This window comes from Equus asinus, chromosome 2 (assembly GCF_041296235.1).
Source record: "Equus asinus isolate D_3611 breed Donkey chromosome 2, EquAss-T2T_v2, whole genome shotgun sequence".
In the NCBI taxonomy this organism is placed as follows: domain Eukaryota; kingdom Metazoa; phylum Chordata; class Mammalia; order Perissodactyla; family Equidae; genus Equus; species Equus asinus.
The window spans coordinates 6,177,429-6,190,479 of NC_091791.1; the positions used below are offsets into that span (position 1 = coordinate 6,177,429).

Here is a 13,051-nt window from a genome sequence, read left to right on the forward strand (position 1 = left end):
CAGCTGCATGTGACTCTACAATTATCTCAAAATAGAAAGTTTACTCAAAAAATCAATGCTTTAAAAAAAATTTAAAACAATTAGGGGAAAAAGGGAAAATAGATGACACAGAAAGTTGAAAACACACAAGCAAAGAATATAAAGCTTCTGAGCATGGCTTATGGGGTCCTGTGTAATTTGACACCCTAGCCCCTCTCCGGGCACACCTCAGCCCCTGTCCTCTCACTGCCCCCAGCACAGGCTCCTTCCTGCACAGGCTGCTCCCCCTACCTGCATTGCTCTTCCTCCTGTTGCTCAATATCCCACAACCCTCTCCCTTGTAAAGAAGGCTTCCTGACCCCCTGACCCAGTCCAGGCTGGCTACTTTACAAGGACCATTCCTTTGAAGCATGGATAATTTGCGTTGGTTGGAAGGACTCCCTGACTGTGACATTCTCCTCTAGCCCATAGGGCCATGAAGGCGGGACCTATCCACTCTGCCCACTGTTTCATCCACTCTGCTAACACAAAGTCATCGCTCAATAAACAGCTATTGAGTAAATTCACTGGGGATTCTGCACCCCCCAGACTCATTGTCCAGTGTAGAGTGCCTTGATTAAGGCTTCATTTACGAAATGGTCACAGGAATAAAGAATCAGATGTTCAGCACGAGACTTCTCCTCCCACTTGTGACATGCCCTACACAGGCTTGCAAACTACCCTTCGGTGGCTGTTTCACATGGAACTCAAGGCTCTTTAAGACTAGGCATGCCCAATAGCAGAATGTTTCCTAGGAAGGGCAGGTACTTGGTTAACATTCTTGCTTTCATAATCCCCATGAGCCTCCTCACTCACTACTTCCCAGGTGTGAGATGTCACCCTGCACCACCACAGTACAGGCTGCTGGTCGATTGGCATGGACAAGGTTAAGAAGGAAGGGGCAAAGGGCAAGTGTCTGCCTGGTGAGTCCAGGGCAGGTGTCAGGTAGGGGTTCTCAGAAGGGTGGGACTGAAGCTGAATAAAGGCAGGAGGACATCCCAGGAGGAGGGCCCTGAGAGCTCAGAGGCCTGCCTGACTCGGCTTCCCTAGGTGACTGACAAGTGGACCGAAGACAGGGAGGCCACTGGAAGCAGTGGGGCCACACAGTAACCTGTGGCTGGCCATGAGTCCTCGCTGGAGTTGAGAGGGACGGCAGCACCCCGGTTCTGTCAACCATCGCTGTCCTTTATCCTGCATTCACTCAACCTTCACCCAACAAGCATTACTTCTACCGGCACTGTCCTTGAATAAGTCATTGTTCACTCAGTCACTCAAGAGACATTTCTCAAGGGCCTCTTAGTGGGAATTTGGGATGAGCGGCAAGACAGCATCTCCCCTGGAAGGTCCAGAGCACTCCTCATCACCTTCGATCTTACTCTGGAGACTCTGAGCAAGTTCTCTACTTCTGTTCCTGATTCTGAGACTTGGACACATGACAGCTAGTGGCCCATTCTGCAGATCAACAACCCCACTGCAGAATAAGGATTTACAGATCCTGTGTGGCTCACCATCCTAAAGGGGCTGCCTCCATCGTGAGAGAGTTTTGAGGTGACGTGCCCATTCTTTTCATTTTCTGTCTCATGCTGTGCTCCATCCTGGGGCCCAAGGGGCCATTTGAGAGACTGTAAAAGTCACAGCTCTGTGGCATGTGACTTTGGTGTTGATAATAACTGCAATTTTGTACGGGAATAACTCACTCAACCAAAAAAGGGCTAAATTTGAAAATTTGAAGTAGCACTTGTTATAAAGAAGTAGTCTTGAGAAAATGGTCTAGTCTATTTTCATATTGGAATACTAATTAACTCCCAATTAGTTAACACAAAGTGATCTTTTATTTTTGTGATAGGTTGTCAGAGCAGAAAAATAGTCAAATGCTCTCCATGTGTAGTTAATGGATAAGAGCACATTACACCAAGGTTCTAACAGCTCAACAACAATAAAAGAGGTTGACAGTCCTTGCAGTACAGATTCGGGACATCCAAACCACAAATGCCGTTTTATAACAGATATCAAATCGTCTGCAAATAATCGATTTTCTGAACTGCCGTGTCTAAGGAAAAAAATCCCTTGGGAAATCAGGACCACAACATGTAGTAAGTATCCGATCATCTGCTCTGTGCACACACTTGGAATTCAGCAAATTACAGTCATTTTTAAACACCATTTTGTATAATCACTTTTCACAATACACTGAAGCTCCCCAATCAACAGCGCCACTCCACAGCTCACATTAAATATTTTTAACAGTTTGCATATGTGGATTTTGATCATATGACTGTTCTCATAAAGGGCAAATTATTACTTGGAGTCCTCAGTTTTCAGGATGGGTAATACTTCTCATTCTGAAAACTTTGTTATTCAGCCAGGAATGTTATTTAGGAAATTGTTTACATATAGGTGCAGCTAAACTATCCTTCCACTGACCAAGACAGGGCTGAGGGATGCACGAGGCATGAAATGTTACACATACCAAATTGGATTTCACTGCGCCATAATTGCTCAAGAACCACAGGATAGCAATGTGATATATATTACATATACCAGTATACCCCTACTTCAAATTGCTCATTAATACTAAACAAATAAAAATTAGAGGCCAGCCCTGGGGTGTTGTGGTTAAGTTCACGTGCTTCACTTTGGAGGCCCAGGGTTCGCAGGTTCAGACCCTGGATGGACCTACACACTGCTCATCCAGCCACACTGTGGCAGCATCCCACATATGAAATGGAGGAAGATTGGCACAGATGTTAACTCAGCAACAGTCTTCCTCAAGCAAAAAGAGGAAGATTGGCAACAGGTGTTAATTCAGCCAAACTTCTTCACCAAAAAATAAAAAAATAAACATAGAGACACACAAACATATACACATTCTTGTTCCTTGACTTTTATTTGAGGGAAACTGCTATGATTTTAAGGTATAGATCCACTTTTGTCTTCTTAGAAATTTAAATATATATGCATATATAGACACACACACACATATATAGTGGCAACAATTAGGAAATTTCTTATTAGAAATAAACCTTTGCAAAAAATCATTAAATGCATTCTCTCCTTCCCATCCCTTAATAAGACAGATGTAAAGTGCAACACCTTGCTCTGGAATCATTTGTAGCATTTGCTGTACTCTGTAGGAATCTAGGGGCCTCAGAAATGGAATCTGTGCTACCAGACACCAGAGTTGAGGTCAGTGTCTAATCGGGAACTCTGCCAACAAGTTTGGTTGCAGCTTTGCAGAGGACATCTGCCATATGGCCATGTGACTTCAGGTCGCTAGGGAGGGAGCTCCTAAGCAATAAATTTCCCTCTATTATACCTCTCCTAATTAAGTTGTATCATAGTTTTACGGAGGATGACTAGAGAATTATTTGGAGAAATGCTGATGAGTTTCCATGATTAGAGTTAATTAATAACAGAGTATAATTTAAGGCTGAAAAGGCTCTCTGGCTTCTGCTATTAGGAAGTCAATCAATAAACGAAGTTAATGCTAGACTCTCCATGGGTAACACCTCCAAATTTTCAATGATCCCAAGGCACAAGAGAGGAAATTTTGACCTAAGAAGAAAAGAGATTTCCCTGGCCTTACATCTGAGTCCCTCCCCAGCCCAGCATGAGAAGCAAGTCTGCGTGTCAGGACCCACAGGTTCAGTTAGACCTTTCCAGGGGCTTCTGAAATCAAGCGGAGGCAAGTCCTCATGCAAAATTCATCCTTAAAATGCAAATATTTACAGCAGAGTTTTGCCTAAAATGCTGGCCCCAAAACACAGTTGTGTGAAAATGGTCAGTTACACTCACCACCACATCAGTCCTCATTTTCCCGAAAGTCTTGATCAAATGGGCATAATGGTAATCTTCCATTTGCCGTAAAATAGCGGTCATACAAGCCACAAAGTTTCCCTGTAAATGAATCAAAGGATACAATTAGATGGGGAATGAACAGGGCAAAAGTTGGTATCAACTAAAGAGTCCGGAATCGAAACCCGTCAGAGAGAAGCAGCCAGGCACAAGTGACAAGCCCCGAGTTCTGCCACCCCTCACTGGCCGACATAGAAGGTGACCAGCCGCTTCCAACCTCAGCATCTTTTTTTTTCCCCCTGTTTCCTTCTCTCTAACTGCCCTAAATGCTTCCTGACACATGGCTGTCCAGGCTGAAAAAATAAGCTTTAAATATTTTTGCATTAAATACACAAAACTGAAAGACAGGACTGAAATCACTGCCACTTATGTTCTGTGCTCTCTGGAAAGTTCCCGCCCTTATTACCAAGCGAAATGTGTGTGCAGCCCCTCCTCTTGGGCCATGGCAAACACAGGCCTTTTATTTCTCAAAATCTGCCTGTATTCCCTTTAGCCAATGTGGAGGCAATCACCAGCGACTCCACAATGAGTTATGGTCCAATTCTCCTGCAGGAGAAGAATGTGTGGAGCAACGCAGGCTCATCAGAATGTAAAGTGGGAGAGAGGGGAATCTCTCACACCAGACAGAGCTAGGAGGAAAGGAAAAGAAGGAGAAAAAAGAAACCAACAAACAAAATCAAGACAAGGAGAAAGACAAGGGCCAAAGCAACTAGCACATGGAAGTAGTCAGTCTGCGTGCGGCTGTGGGTGTGTGCAGCTCTGGGCACGCGCGTGTTTGTGTGTGCGCGCCGAGGGGATTTGGTTTGGTGAGTGGGCGGAAGGCCAAGCAGTTCTGCCACCATTAACCGCAATGTATCACTTCTGGGGTTCATGGCTAACAAAATCTTAAAGGGCTTCCTTACTTTTGAATATTTTCCCCTAAATTAATGACATTTTAAGAAACATAGCATGTGTATTTTCTCCCATTAAACCAGTACAAGTCTGGAAAAATTATAGGATGAGACATAATTTCAGACATGTCCCTAATTTTGCCCTTTTAAATGAGTTCCCAAACTGCATTTTTTTAGTAGCTCTACTTTTACAAGTAATATATTTGAACGCCTAAGTGGCTTTTGTATTAATTTGGAAGACATGCTCTACAGTCAAATGTTAAAGTCCAATATTTTTTCCAATTCATTTTATATGTATAGTCTACATATATCCTTCCAAATGAGTTCTCAAAGGATGTGTTACAAAATTACAAATTGAGCAAATATAATAATGATAATAAGGTATCTTCCATTTGTCCAGAAATGTAAATTATTTGTGAATGATTATAATTGCTGAGATTTATATTTCAAGTTGGTGTTCAGGGAAAGAAGTAAATAATGCTTGTTGGCCATGGGAGGGATGAGATATAACATGGCAAAATGTCTATTTATGCATATGAATGTCCAAAATATGTAAATACCTGGCATCCTGTTGAGCTCCAGAGAAGCTGCCTTTGTATTTTCTTTACTCCCTATGAGATGCCATCTTTTGGACAATGGTCTTCATATTACGTGTTGATCAATTATAATGTGGCAAGGGCTGTTCTGGAGCCGTGAGAACCACAGCCTCATTCAATCACACCACAGATTCTCTTCCTGTCTCATTTTACAGGCAGTGAAGCTGAGGCTGAGAGACGTTCCCCTCTGAGTAAAGGGCAAAACTGGGTGTGAATCCAACACGGCCGGCTACAAGGCCGGTGCTTCGTGGCTGAGCGAATTTCTTTCCTTCTTATCCATATATCATTTTAATTCTTTTTCTGAGAAATCTGAGGCTGCTACTGATGGCCAACATGAGCTAGAGATTCACTTGCCCACCTTCCTGCCTTCACCAGGGGAAGCTGGAAGAGGATGGGAAAAGATAGAGGCAACCACAGATGATGGCCCACCTTCCACCCTGACGGAGCTGTCCACGACCCAGACTCCACCTCGCTAGATGAGGAGCTTTTCCAGAACAAGAAGAGGCCTGCAGTGGCCAATGTGCACCTAGCAGGGGCTCACATCGATTTTCTGCAGGTCAAAGGAGTTAAACGATGGAGGCTTACACATTAGAATCGCTGAAATCACAAAGCCAGCTGTGCATAATCAGAAGTGACATACTGATGGCTTAACTTAAAACATCAAGTTGAAAGTACAAAGAAAAGCAAGACCTCAGAGCGGTCTCGAGAATGCCGAGGGCTTGAGCACTGAGCAACAAGAATGAGGAAACCCAGGGCACCAGGAGTCCGGCCAGGTCACCAAACAGGTGACATGTGGACATACTCAATGCAAGGAACAGACTGCCACATCACGCTGAGCACTTCACGCAAGGCAAAGGCTGCAGGAACTGACATGATGCCAACGTGAAAAACTGAAGTGAACGCAGCAGTTCCCATAAAGCACGTCCTGGGAATATGTAAATGGTCAGTCAGGAAGTCGTCCCTCCAGATGAGAATGTCACAGTGGAGGTAACCAAATGGCCACTTACTTAACAGCGATGGGGATTAAGTGGAGTAGGCCCCAGGGACGAGGACAGAGGCAGGCCATCACCATGAGTTAGAGGCCAAAAGGCCAGGTAGTGCCAGCGTGCTCTTTATTTAAACTAAGAAAACCGTCCGGGAGGAATTGGTACTGGTCAGTCTTTCCTTTCTTAGAAGAAGCAAATCTCACTATTTCATCTTTTCTAAGCTGAAGCTTTGGATCCTACCATGAAAGGGACGATATTCCTGCTAAAATTCACAGAAATGCTCCCCCATGCCTTTGGAGTGGAGTCCCACCCATGGGTAGCAGTATTTTTAGTGTGGATACCATGAAGCTGTACTGCTCACAGGATCCCAGCAGATGCCTGAGCAAATTGGGGGGCTTCCGAGGGTGGATAAAGCAGGTATTTATGGAAGCTATATTTGAAACCAGTCATACACTAGAAACAGAAATGAGGGAAAACCATAAAACGAAACTTTTATTCTGTAGGCTCAGAAGAAAATTATTATTCTCTGCTTTTTAACTGATCTACTCGGAATTCATTTAGAAGTCACCTGAAGCTTTTATTTTCAACAATAAGAAGGTTGGCAGGTAGGCTGGTGGTGATTGTGCAGAATTCGTATGGAACCTGGTCCTGAGGGATGGATTTCAGCCCCACTGGCTGAGTAAAAATGAGTAAACATAAATAAAAATAAGACATATTCTTTATGACTTCAAAGCAATGCAAAATAGGGATAAAGGAAGTCAGGATACAGTTGCAGGAAATTTAAAAATCAGGACATAGAATGCTTAATAAAGAAAACATGTGAACTTCATTAGTAATCAAAGATGAAAATGATATATCATTATTTGCCTGCCAAAATAGCAAAGAAGTATTTAAGTGATGATAGTGTTAGCAAGGACGCAGGAGAAGAGACTCTTACACGCCGCTGGTGGGAGCATAAATTGCTATAACCTTTTTAAAAAACGATTTGGCAATAGGTTTGAAAAGTCTTGGGAAAAAGAATACTCATCTCCTTGGTAATTCTACTTCTAACAATCCACTTAAGGAAGTAATTCAAAATAGGAAATTTTACGCCCAAAGATGTCCATTGCATCACTGAAAACATCTACATATTCAATAGCAAGAAACTGTATAAGTAGTATGATATTTTGTAGGATTGCAAGATAAACACAGGACGCCCAGTTCAATCTGAATCTCAGATAAGCAGTGAAAAATAAGTACGTCCCAAATATTCCACTGGAAATATTGCATGAGACATCCATATACTAAAAACTTATGTGTTGTTTATCTGAAGTTCAAATTGAACTGGGTATCCTGTATTTTTATCTGCTAAATCAGGCAACTATACCATCATGTTCTGATGAAATGTGCAATCATTAAAACATTAACCATACAAATATGAAATATTTTAATAACATGATAAAAGCTTGAAGGACAAAACTGTACATAATTATATAAACATATTTTAGCAATATAAAGAATATAGCATAGAAAAAGAAAAAAGAAGAAACAACTAGAAGAAAAGACACCAGATAGTCTTCAGGGGTGGGAGAATGAGCCCAGATTCCTTTTATAAACAAAAAATATATTAATATTTTAAAAGTTAGTCCTGAGAGAAAAAGAGCCCATCTGGCAGCAGAGACCAACTCCCCCTGCCCCTGAGACCCACACTCCCTCCTCCCGTGTCCTCACCAATCTCTTTCACAGGGTGCCCCTGTCCGTGTGGACGTGGTTACTGCTTTGCACTGCTCCTCAAGCCCTGGACTGAACTCGCCTCTGAGCCCTCCTAGAACTACCCTCAATGCCCAGTTTTAAATGTGTTTGGGCCCCCAGTGCACTGGGCAGGTGAATAGGTAGAATAGAGGACATGTAGAATGGAAGACAGGTAGAATGGAGCACAGGTAGAACTGAGGACAGGTAGAATGGAGGACAGGTGGAATGGTGGACAGGTGGAATGGTGGACAGGTGGAATGGTAGACAGGTAGAATTGAGCACAGGTAGAACTGAGGACAGGTAGAATGGAGGACAGGTGGAATGGTGGACAGGTGGAATGGTGGACAGGTAGAATTGAGGAAAGGTAGAACTGAGGACAGGTAGAATGGAGGACAGGTGGAATGGTGGACAGGTAGAATTGAGGACAGTTAGAACAGGGGACAGGTAGAACGAAGGACAGGTAGAATGGTGGACAGGTAGAACAGAGCACAGGTAGAATGGTGGACAGGCAGAATGGAGGACAGGTAAAACAGAGGACAGGTAGAATGGAGGACAGGTAGAATCAAGGATAGGTGGAATGGGGGACAGGTAGAATGAAGGACAGGTAGAATGGAGGACAGGTAGAATGGAGCACAGATAGAAGGGAAGACAGGTTGAATGGAGCACTCGTGGTGGAGCAGGAAACATTTTGTGGCAGGCAAATGAACGTAAGATGTTACTGCAGGATGTGGAGACAGAAAGTTAAAAAAAGAACAGACGTGGGAGAATGGGAACTTAGGATGAATTCTTTTTGTTGTTGTTTCTTTTCTTTTTACCTTTTTTTTTTAAGGCTGACAACTGAGCTAACATCTTTTGCCAACCCTCTTTCCTTTTTCTTTTCTTCTTCTTCTCCCCCAAGCCCCCCCAGAACATAGTCATATATTCTAGTTGTAGGTCCTTCTGGTTCTGCTATGTGGGACGCCACCTCAGCATGGCTTGACGAGCAGTGCCATGTCCCCTCCCAGGATCTGAACCCGTGAAACCATGGGCCACCGAGTAGAGCGCAAGAATCCAACCACTCAGCCACAGGGCCAGCTCTGGATGAATTCTTTTAAACAGCATCTTTGTCAACTTTGCCTAGTTTAAGATCTGAGTGACTGAATGAATTAGAAGAAAAAATCCCAAGGATTTTAATTCATAGTCCTGAGGAGTTGTGAAGGCATGCCTCATTTACGTAATACAGACTTAGCCATGTGACTTGAAGGTTGAGTATGAAGTTGCTCTTGGTAATTTGGTCAACCAGACAAGAACATTTCCTATGACCCTGGAGCTCACACTTTGCATGAGATACATAGCCTCTCTCTGGGACACATGGCACAGGCAGAAATTTTAACTCTCTTCAAAGAGTTCTCAATGCCAAAGGATCTTTGGGAGGCTCCAAACAGTAGAAGCTGCAAACACTGACGCAGAAGCACTGAGTCTGGAGGGCAGGCACCAGGTTTACAAAAAAAGGAAAATTCCACTTATCAAATCTGGGATTACACTCCATGATTGCCAGTGATGGCTTGTTAAAAATTTTAAACATGTTTTCACCAAGGCAAGTACTTTGAAGAGGAACTCTCATTTGTATGTTTAAATTTCAAATACATCGATGAAAACAAACCTACCTCATAATTATCATTAAAAATTAAAGAAAAAGTAATCTTCTAGTGACATGATCAAAATATTGCTAAATGACGCTGAGCGAGAACTGTAAGTAAAGGTGGGAAGATGTATGGCTTGGTGAATTCTGAAAGACTTTCATTTTAGGGAGCATTCCAGCCAAAGAATCCACACTGTAAAGGAACATTATAAGGACTAAAACGCAGGAAAAGCGAATGCAGCTGAGAGACGAGTCCTCCATTTAAAGGCAGGTATGACTTGAAATAAATCCACGTGTGGGCAGGTTGTTGGTACAGATAAGGTGGAAGCACTAGGGAGCACAAAGGCTTTCAGCCTTCAAGAGGGAAAGCCAATGGGAAATGTTTAAAGGTTCTACTCGCTCCAAGGAAATTTAAAAGAGAAAAACAGGGAGTCCAAAAAGTTAACACAAGGAATATTCAAAATGCTATTAACTGGCCCAAAGATTCCTCCAAAGTCTCCTTAGAGAAGATGTTTGTGAAAATATACTTAGGGGCTTCACATAGCAAATTCAAAACCATTCAAAACATGCATTCATCTCTGTTTCCTCACATTAAACTGACAATAACGAACATTTGTGAAACTCACAAACCCACAAGGACCAAGAGAATGAGAAGAGACACAACTACAGACAGGAGAATTCGGGAATGTGAAAAGCGGATGCATGAGAGGTTGCTGGCAGCTCTGGAGGCAGGACAGGCAGTATTATCTAACAGGAATCCTGTTGATTCCTAGCACAGAATCCTAGGAAGTCTCAGAAATTGGAGGCACCAATTTCTCAGAAAACGAGGCTACGTGTGAGGTGGAAATCAAGAGCATTGATGTCTTTACAATGTGGCCTGTATGCCCACTCCCAGCATGTCCACCAAGGCGACTCTCCCACTCACTGCCTGGCAGGAGACCACAGGTTTATTCTCTGGGCAGAGGGGTGCCTAACAAAGCAGAAGAGAAAGTATGGCAGGAGACCTCCTCCACCAGTCTTAGCCCATATCAAACTGGAACAGGAGAGCAGAGGAATCCTCGTTGGGGAAACTGACCAGCCCCAGAGGGCATATCCACTAACTTCCCATCAAGGTTCTGACCGTGCCCATGTGAGAGCTCAGCCCACACAGGGTCACCAGGCAGTAACTCCCCCAGTCTCCAAGTTCCCTGCACACACAGGAAACAGGATCTGAGCAAGACTGCAGGGCCTCAGGGCTAAAGGCAGGCAAGTATCAATAAGGGAGAGCAAACAGACAGAAGTAGAACATAGAAGAAAGAAGGAAGATTCAGGAAAGATAAGAGAATTCAAAGAACTATAATTATTATCCTTAGACAGATATAAGATTATATCCATAAAACAAGAGTATAATGTTATAAAAAGAACAAAGACAAAGAAAGGATTCTTGAGTATTTATACTAGCAGAAATAAACATTTTAATAGAACTGTTGGAGGTAAAACTAATAAAATCCTCCTGAAAGGAGACCAAAAAGACACATAAACATGCACAGAGAGAGAGAGAGGAGAGAGAACATCAGGGAATCCATCCAAGAGATTCCAGATCTAATAAATAGGAGTTCCAGAAAGAAAAAACAAAGAAAATAAAGACACAAAAGCTACTGTTACAAAGTGATAGAACATCCACCAAAAAAATTATTCTAACTAATAAGTGAGTTCAGCTGATTGCAGAATACAGGATCAAAATACAAAAATCAATTGCTTCCCTATTCACTAGCAATGGACAATCCAAAAATGAAATTCAGAAAATAATTCCATTCACAAAAGCATCAAAAAACCAAAATACTTAAGAATAAATTTAACAAAATAAGTATAAGACTTGGACAATGAAAACTACAAGATGGTGTCAAACAAAATTAAAGAGGATATAAATAAATGGACAGATACCCCATGTCCATGGAATAGACGACTTATCATTGTTAAGATGGCAAATTGATCAACAGATCCAGTGCAATCCCATCAAAATTCTAGCTGGCTGCTTTGCAGAAATTGATAAGCCAGTCACATTGACAAGCACATTATATGATTCCCTTTCTAGAAAATATCCAGAATAGGCAAACCTATAATGACAGAAAGTAGAATAGTGATTGTCAAGGACTGGAGGTCTGGGGGAAAATGAGAAACGACTGCCAATGGGTACAAGTTTCTCTTAAGGGTGATGACAGTACTCTAAAATTGATTATGGTAATGGTTAAACAACTCTGTGAATATACTAAAAACCCTTAAATTGCCCACTTTAAACAGATGAATTTTATGGTATATAAATTATATTTCAATAAAGCTGTCAAAAGTTTATAAAAATAAAAAACTATCTAAGATAATTTTTCTAAAATGGCATGCATAAGTAGAATGAAAGGGCCCACTGAGTGTCAAGCATGACCAAGACTTATATTTGTGAGATTTTTAGAATATTAGGGATAAAACAATGATCCTAAAACATTCCAGAAAAGAGAAAAGCAAGAAAGCGTTGCAAGTGCGGACCGGGAACTGATCATGAAGAGGATGGCGCAGGGGACAGCTAATTCTCAGGATAAGTCAAACTATTTGCCCTTATAAACCAGCTAATGTACTACTCAGATTTAAAATAATAATTACATAATTGGAAAAATCCTTCCAAATTTAGGATCCTTGTGAAGTTGTTCTTTCTCTTTAGGTTTGTTGAAACAGACACAAGACAGTTTTTCCCCTTTGCCTTTTATTTCTTCACTTACGTGTTTTCACGTCCTATGAAATTTCTTAACCCTTTTAGGATAGGGAGGGGGAGGAGGGTAGAGTATAAGGAAGAAGTGATCATTGAAAATGTGGGTAGAACAATGCTGTAAAATGAAGAAGCAGAAAACAGTGTGCCATGCGAAATATGTTAGAAGCACAAGTCGTTGCCGTATTCTGCAAAGGTATTGCATGTGTTAATTAAATATTTGATTAAGCATAAGATATAATAAAAAGGCTGAATCAGGTACCATTGTTAAAACTGAGGTTCTTGGAAAAATGAATATTTACTCACATCATTTGAACTTACTACCCTTTTCCCAGAAATACAATCCATGGTAAAATTGAGGACTGTGTTTTGTTCCTTTTTTCATTTAAAGATAAACTCAGTCCCATGATGCTTTTATCCAATGTATGGTTAATTATTACTTATTTGGTTTCCAAAATACTGTGATTCCTTATTTTATAATGGACCATAGAGTGAGAAATGTTTGTAAAAAGAAATACACAAAATTAAAAATAGTACGATTGATAAATTATACTAGTGTCATCTATCAACTATTTTCAATTACTAGCCAACAAAATTAATCCTGATTCTTAAATTTAAAT

The 13,051-nt window shown here is 41.6% G+C and overlaps 1 protein-coding gene across 3 annotated transcripts in view; it reads right to left on the reverse strand.

Moving 5' to 3' along the window:
* Positions 1-13,051, reverse strand: part of DOCK1 (dedicator of cytokinesis 1) — a 505,440-nt gene that overhangs the window by 188,705 nt on the left and 303,684 nt on the right. For all 3 annotated transcript variants that reach the window (XM_070481013.1, XM_044748741.2, XM_070481015.1), the window contains exon 28: positions 3,814-3,915. In XM_070481013.1, coding sequence (XP_070337114.1) covers positions 3,814-3,915 — 102 coding nt within the window. The remainder of the gene's footprint in view (positions 1-3,813; positions 3,916-13,051) is intronic.